The sequence below is a fragment of the Plasmodium fragile genome (genome assembly GCF_000956335.1).
Source record: "Plasmodium fragile strain nilgiri unplaced genomic scaffold supercont1.10, whole genome shotgun sequence".
In the NCBI taxonomy this organism is placed as follows: domain Eukaryota; phylum Apicomplexa; class Aconoidasida; order Haemosporida; family Plasmodiidae; genus Plasmodium; species Plasmodium fragile.
This window is the reverse complement of record NW_012192590.1, coordinates 304,842-312,146: the sequence shown is the minus strand read 5'-3', so window position 1 is coordinate 312,146 and position 7,305 is coordinate 304,842. Positions and strand designations below refer to the sequence as shown.

The 7,305-nt window shown below is 44.4% G+C and overlaps 3 protein-coding genes across 3 annotated transcripts; 1 reads left to right on the top strand and 2 right to left on the bottom strand.

Moving 5' to 3' along the window:
* Positions 1–1,166: 1,166 nt before the first annotated feature.
* On the top strand, positions 1,167–3,113 carry AK88_01234 (uncharacterized protein; the record flags this gene model as incomplete). The annotated part of the gene is made up of 1 exon (XM_012478870.1): positions 1,167–3,113. The coding sequence occupies one exon, from the start codon at positions 1,167–1,169 to the stop codon at positions 3,111–3,113; it is 1,947 nt and encodes a 648-aa protein (XP_012334293.1).
* A 145-nt stretch (positions 3,114–3,258) lies between these two features.
* Positions 3,259–5,460, bottom strand: AK88_01233 (uncharacterized protein; the record flags this gene model as incomplete). The annotated part of the gene is made up of 1 exon (XM_012478869.1): positions 3,259–5,460. The coding sequence occupies one exon, from the start codon at positions 5,458–5,460 to the stop codon at positions 3,259–3,261; it is 2,202 nt and encodes a 733-aa protein (XP_012334292.1).
* A 542-nt stretch (positions 5,461–6,002) lies between these two features.
* AK88_01232 (uncharacterized protein) lies at positions 6,003–7,220 on the bottom strand (the record flags this gene model as incomplete). Its single annotated transcript, XM_012478868.1, has 1 exon — positions 6,003–7,220. One exon carries the CDS (start codon positions 7,218–7,220, stop codon positions 6,003–6,005), a length of 1,218 nt encoding a protein of 405 aa, XP_012334291.1.
* Between the last annotated feature and the right edge of the window lie 85 nt (positions 7,221–7,305).

The following is a 7,305-nucleotide window of genomic DNA, read 5'->3' as shown; positions in this document are numbered from 1 at the left end:
TTTTTTTTTTTTTTTTTTTTTTTTTTTTGATGCATGCACATAGGGGGGGCTGGTACCGCGCACTTTTATATTTTTTTTATAACATGTGCATTTTTGGCTACATCCCCTTTTTGCCGTTATTCGTCCCTTCACCTTCACACTTTTTACTTAAGGGTTTCACTGTTCACTTTTTTGTGTTAACTTTTTTTTACCTTCTTCCTTCTTCCATTTTGGTACCTCAATTTGTTTTCGTAATTGTTAATTTTAATTTAGGCTTATATTCGGATTTAACCTTTTGTAGGATTTTTTTTTTTTTTTTTTTTTTTTTTTTTTTTTTTTTTTTTTTTTTTTTTTTTTTTTTTTTTTGTTAGTCATTTTATACCATGCGCAAGCATGCGACTTCACCCATGTGATGTGAGGTCGCGTGTTGCCTTTTGCCTCCTTTTGTTTACGCTTCCCCCCTTTTTGGTGAAGCCTGAGTGAGTTACCCTCATCACGCATTTGCACGTCGCACCTACCTTCAGACGTGCGTGGGAAGATGGCAGTGTGATGGGTCAGAAAAAAAGGAGGGTGTTTAACAGAATTTCGTTTTTTTTTTTTTTTGTTTTTTTTTTTTTTGTAAAAAGCTACACAGGGAGGAGGAGGGTTTGCAGAACGCATGAGAGGACGTGGCACCTGGAGGAGATACCCCAAGATGTGTCCCTTCAACGTCGCACCTGTGCGTGTATAGAATATCGCGCGGTGAGGAAAAACATACCTCTCATCACGTTTCATTTTGAGGGGAGGGCCAACGGAGGAGTGAGTCCAGTTCAATGGAAATGCGTCATGGGGTAAAATGGTGCAACGCTTCAAGATGTGTGTGAGGGAGAGGATCAGTTTCCGTGGTGCTTAATCGGTTTTTCTTTTACATATAGCTAGGCAGCGCAACGGCACAGCTGATCACACGTGTGCAAGGAAAGAGGAAACCCATTCTGTCACCCCACCCCCCACACACACAATTTTATCTAATCAGAGAGAGGGGGGAAAAAAAAAAAAAAAAAAAAAAAAAAAAAAAGGCCCCCCCCCCTTATGAGGGAAAGAAAAACCCCCGGGAAGGGGAGCAAAAAAGGGGGGGAAAAAAAAAAAAAAAAAAAAAAAAAAAAAGGCCCCCCCCCCCTGTTTACGTGACCCCCCTTTTATGAAGCAAAATGAAGAGGAACATTTTTAGGGTGAGGTGCGCGGCCAGAATGTACGCTCGCGCAAGTGGGGGAGAAGCGAATGGAAGGCAGGCGGACGAATGTGGTGCTGCTGATGTTACGACCTCCCCCCCCCCTCCTAGTGAAGGCAACTGGTGCAGTGCTCCCCCCACGTGGGGGAGAGGGATAATGTTCTCGTCCATTGAAAGCGCTATGAAGAATTCATTGTGGGCACCTCACGTGAGAAAATACAGAAGTGCGAAGATCAAATGGACTCAACTTCCAACCCTAAGCGGAATGACTAAAAGACGCAACGGAGGTGCAGCAGGAGCAGCAACAGGACATAAGAGAAGATCCGTTTTGTACCCCCCCATTGGAAATTCTCCTCCAACTCAAATAAATGAAATACTAATGCTACTAGACAAGAATCAGAAAGACATGTCGTTAATAAAATATCTTTTTATGGTTAACTGTATAATTATGATATGTCTCCTTTTGGGTTCTGTTAATATATTTTTAGGTGATTCTATTAATAAATACGTTTTAATACAAATTGAAAAAGTACTTTCAGATGTGAAGAATTCTTCTAAGGCGCAATCAATTATTAAAGGAATGCTAAACGATATCTTATATAGTGTAGTGAATGATGAGTATAACAAAAATGCCACCACGAAATTTTTCGTGGACACTCTCTACAGTTCGAAGAGTGAAGTGGGAAATGTATTCACAGATGTGTTACAAACAGAGCATGTAAGGAATAGTCTTAAGAGTGTTTTCCTTGAAGTTTCAAATTACTTGTGTAACAATGAACAAGTTCAAATGAAAGTTTATCACCTCCTGTCGGAAGCCATACACCTACCTATTGCTATTGACACATCTAAGAGGTGGCTCAACGACCTGTTCAGGTCAGAAAGTGTAACAAGCAATGTTAGAAAAATTATACGTGAAGAAATTTTTAACAATGACCAAATGATTAACGGCTCCATTGTGTTCATTCAAAATGCTTTAATCAATGCCATGCATGATAAAAAAACCAAGGACGTGAGTAAGTTATTCTTTGCTTCTATAATTGCTAACCCAGAGTTTCAACAACAGGTTTCAGGAAGCCTCTGGAAGATTGTTAAGATGGCTCTGTCCCCTAAGTGGATAAGCTATGAAGGAGATCATGTTGATTTCAAAGTGGGTATACAGTCACAGAAGAGTAAACGGGATGAGGTACGCGTGTACAATAACTCCCTCTTGGAAGCAGGAAATAATCATGTCGGCACGATTAGTTGTGATGTTAAACATGTTAGCGATGACCTTGCGGAGGACCCTTCACAAGAGACGGGCACCGGTAGGAACGAGCTGCTGTCGTTGGGTCAGAACATGCGAGGAAATGTGCTTAGTGAAGAAGAAGCCCCTTTGGACGGGAGCCAAATGCAAAAGGGGGGAGAGGTTGCAGGAGATATGAAACAAGTCATGAGTGAAATGAAAAATGTGATTAACCTTTTTGAAAATGCACACATATGTGATGGGCATACGGACGTAACGGAGTGTGAGCAGATGTACGCTGGGCAACAATTTCAAATGGGCATGGCAAGAAGTGCAAAACGTGTGGATGTGGTAAATGTGGAGGAACTACGAAGCTTCCTTTCTACTTCCAACCCGAGTGAGAAGAATGCTACCCCACTAAGTGCCATCCCCATTTGTAAAATTAAAAGCCTTAAGGAAGAGGGGGCAGCAGTCCCCTCAGGAATGGTAGTACTTCCTGGCGAGGCACCCCTTGGCACCACGTCGCCAAGCCATGCTGCACCGAGTAACCGTGCAGTGACCCCCGCGGGAGGATTCGCATGGAGAGTCAAATTTTTTTTGCTCGACGCGTACCGATTCTACGTGCAAAAGTATTACTTCTACTACTACTACGTGGAGCGGGTCAAGGGGGTCCTGCAGAAGGCGCTGGGGGTGAAGTTCTTCTGAGGGCCTTCGGCGAAGAGTCTCCGTCGCCCCATGCGTTACTGCTTTTTTTTGTATCACCGCGCGATGTGCCATGCGTCCTGCTTCGTTGTGTATCACTGCGCGATGTGCCACGCGTCCTGCTTCATGTGCACACTCGAGAAAACAGCTACTTCCCCACGCAGAAGGAATCCAATATTTCGTTCAGTATTTGTGTCTGGCTGAACCCGCCAATGATTCCATTGAGGGCCCTAACAGCTAGCTTTATTTCCTCCGCGATGATGTCAAATGTTAGGAAGTGGCGATGTCGCTTTATAAACAGGAGGTGCTTCAATGCCCTGCGCAGGTGTGTCTTGTGTCTCTCGAATGGGAGGAAGGCTGGCGAGTCTAAGTCAAGTTGGTGTGGATTTCTCAACCGCGTCTTCCGCTCCATCACGTCGTTGAGGCCCCGCAACAGCTCGTCCACGTTGTGGCCCTTTTTGGAGGAAACGAAAAAAATGGTCTGCCACACATGTTGGTAAATATTTCGCAAATGAGAATTTTGTAAATGCTTGTTTAGGATCTGCTTTATGTTTTTCCTGACCTCCTCTTGAGTTTCATGAATGGACAAGTCACACTTGTTCACGCAGATGATGAACTGAGGCAGGGCGGTCGCTGCTTCCCTCGTGATGCATTTCCTCCTTCTAAACTTGCTAGCCAAAATGGAAAGAGCAAGTTTCAACTCGTCCACATACTTCCTCACATTCAATACAATTAACACGCATGCACTTTTGTGAAGATACTTGAGCGTTTTTTTTACCCCAATGCGTTCGAGTGCTCTGTGTGGTGTGTGCTCCCCAGAGGGGGCGTCCATTTTCGCGTCACCCCTAGGTAGGTACTCCCCTCCAAAGACATGCGCACTAATCCCTGCGGAGTCGCAAAAGTTGTAGGACTTGCCCTCAACGCTGACCCCCTTCTGCACCACGTCAATGGTGCTCCCCTTTATCTTCGTCACGATAGATACGTCACTGCGACAAATACGATTCATCAACGTACTTTTTCCCGAATTGACCTGCCCGAAGAGAAGCACATGAAGAGGGTTACTTAAGTCTTCCACATTTGGTTTCTTCAAAATATTACTAATGCTTTCAATAGCGTTATTCAGATGGAGCTTCATGAATTCATTCACATAATTTTTCTCCTGGTCAGAAGATAAATGTTCATCTTCCAGGTCTATTTTAACTTGTGTGTAGAGCAGAAGTTTCTTCATGTCGTTTCGCAAAGTTAAGTAGACATTCCTTGCTTGTCCATTTAAATAATTTAAAGCAATTTTTTTCTGTTCTTTTTTCTTACACCAAAGTAACTCCTTTAATCCCTCCACCTGGAGTAAATTCATTTTCTGATTTAGGAAGGATCTTCTGGTGAACTCCCCCTTTTTACTTAATCTTATTTTGTTAAAAAAAACATCATTTCTTGGTGTTAATAATTTGTTCCAAATTTCTTCTGAACATGTGCAGGTGAAATTTTCCTTTATATCATTTTGGCTATAATACTTTTCCTTTTCATTTTTCAATATGTTGCTGAAAAGGGAATTTAATTTTTCAATCTCCTCCATAATTTCTTTCACAATTAGAGGAGATCCATGACAATAAATCTCAACCACGTCTTCTCCTGTGTACGATTTGGGACTTTTAAAAAGGGTATACATTACTTGGTCGATCAGTTCGTGACAGTTGCTATACATCACTCCGTTGTACATCTTCCTTTCTTCGAAGTGTTTCCTCACCTTCATTACTTCGTCTAGGCTGTACTCTGTTTTTTTCTTCCTAGCGTAACTGTCCGGGGGGGGCTCCTCTGGGGTGAACTCACCATTTGCTTCGCCACTTTTCTGACCGCTCCCCCCCCCATGCAACAGTACCTCGAGCACAATCCTGCTCAGTGGGCCCGACATACGCACCACCGCTATGGCGCTCACGTCCCTGCCCGAGCTCAGCGCATATATCGTGTCTCCCTCGTTCAGCATTCTCGCGAGGTATTCCTCCCGCAGGGTGCCATTATCATCTGTAGCAGCATGAGCGGTACGCACAACGCACGTGGCAACGGTTTCATTAGTGCCCTCGCCAACAGGCAGAACTCCCCTCGAGTCATTCACTGCGAATCTTCCTCCCTTCCTGTTCCCACAACTCTTCCACGTCGCTTTGTTCCACCTCGCTTTCCTCCACCCTGCCTTCCTCCCCCCAAGAAAACCATTCCTTTCGTAGAAGAAATCACTCCGAGGGATGAAGCAAACGAGGATTTCTCCTCTGCTGTTACTTCTCTTTACACTCATACAGGGGCTAACAAGGTGAGTCACAAAAATGAACCCTAGCAGTTTGGACAAAGTTACATGCATGGGGGACTGGGCACCCACACATACGAAGCGGCAGAGGGGATTAATTGAATTCTGTGTGGCGATGTCGACATGGGGAGCGCCCACTCGGTCTGGCAGGAAAGTTGCCTGACCCAACGAGCATGACCTTTACGTGTGTATACACTCATGCGCTGCTTCATCAAAAGGTTCTCTCACTCCCCTTTTTCATCTGCGCAGAGGCGGTTAAAATGTGCTTTTCCCCCTCATCAAAAAAAAAAAAACAAAAAAAAAATATGACCGTTCAGGTGAAAGCTATTGCAAATGGAGCCCAAAAAAAAAAAAAAAAAAAAAAAAAAAACAAAAAACCTATGGGACTCTACCACGCCGCCTCCCATTTTATCACTGCAGAGGGGTTGGTGCCATGTGACGGTGCAGGTTGGATATGGCCAGGCGGGGGGCTACTCCCGGACGGCGAAATGTTGAACGCGCACTTTGGGGGAACTTCTCCCCCTCTTTAACTTCCTAACAAAATCGGCTGCGTTGTGTGCAGTGCGCGAACGCACCACCGCGCCAGCGGTAACTGCTCACTCCAAGTCGAGGAGGAAAACGAAGCTGGTCTCCCCCTCAGTTTGCACATTCAGGTAGTCGCGCTCCTTCACCTCGCCCCTGTCCACGAGCTGCGCGAAGGTGGCGCCGAGTCTCTGTTCATAGTCCCTCCCCACAAACCACCTGGACGCAATGAACAAAATGGTGGACTCGGTGGAAATGCTGATTCGTTCGAACCCGTACTCCTTCCTAATGTATTCAACAAACTTACTTAATGTATCGCTTCGCTTAAAAACAACATGAATCCGTTTTCTTCTGCATATGACGCACTGTTGGTTTTTATATATTTTGTAATGGAGGAGGTAGAACCCGTTATCCCCAACATAGAGTATGTCGCTGAAATCGTGTGTACGACTCGACACCTCGTGTATATGTTTTCTATACATGTGCGAAGCAACGGTGTGCATTACATATATCATTAGGGAAGAGATCACCATTAGGGTACTGATGGTGGTTGGGAGTGTGTTTTGAACGACCTGTCTCGTTACATGATAGTCCTCGTAGTCGATTTGAAATTGTGTAGCTCTCTTTTTCGCTTCTTCGTGAATCCACACGAGGTGGTTTTTATCGTTTACGTTGAGCTTTTCTCTCCTGATTTGCTCAAATGCTACATGCATGGCGTATAGGATGCAGTGGGTGAAGTTTGTTGGTCTTCCCGCGATGGAGCACACGGGAACGGCTTCCCCTCCATCTCCACCATCGCCTCTCCCCCCCAGCTGGTCTTCTCCCCCCGTGGCGTAATTCGCCACAGTGCACTGCACGCAGGCAAAGTGGCTGACCCGGTCTACAATCTTAACACTTCCCCGGAGACCCTCCACCCCCCCATCAATGTAAATAACATTTTTCCTTAAAGTAAAAATTAAATTATTCAGGTACATCCTACTGCTTATGTTGTCCAGGCAACCCATTAGGAAATCAAAATGCTCAAAGAAATCTGTGTCGAAAGATTCAACATTTTTCACAAACGATGTGATATGGATGTAGGGGTACCTTTCCTTTACCTTTTCCTCAATCACGACTGCTTTGCTTTTTCCAATGTCATCATGTGTGAAAAAAAATTGTCTACTTAAATTGCTCACTTCCACTGTGTCATGATCCACGATGGTTATGTTTTTTACATTTTGGTATATCAGATTTTTTACGACTTCATTTCCCAATCCTCCACAGCCTACCACTAGCACTTTGATTGAGTCCATGTGTGTGACCTCCACCTCGGTTGACTTGCTCCCCCCCTTTTTTTTTTTTTTTTTTTTTTTTTTTTCCCAATTTTGTTTTTTTTTT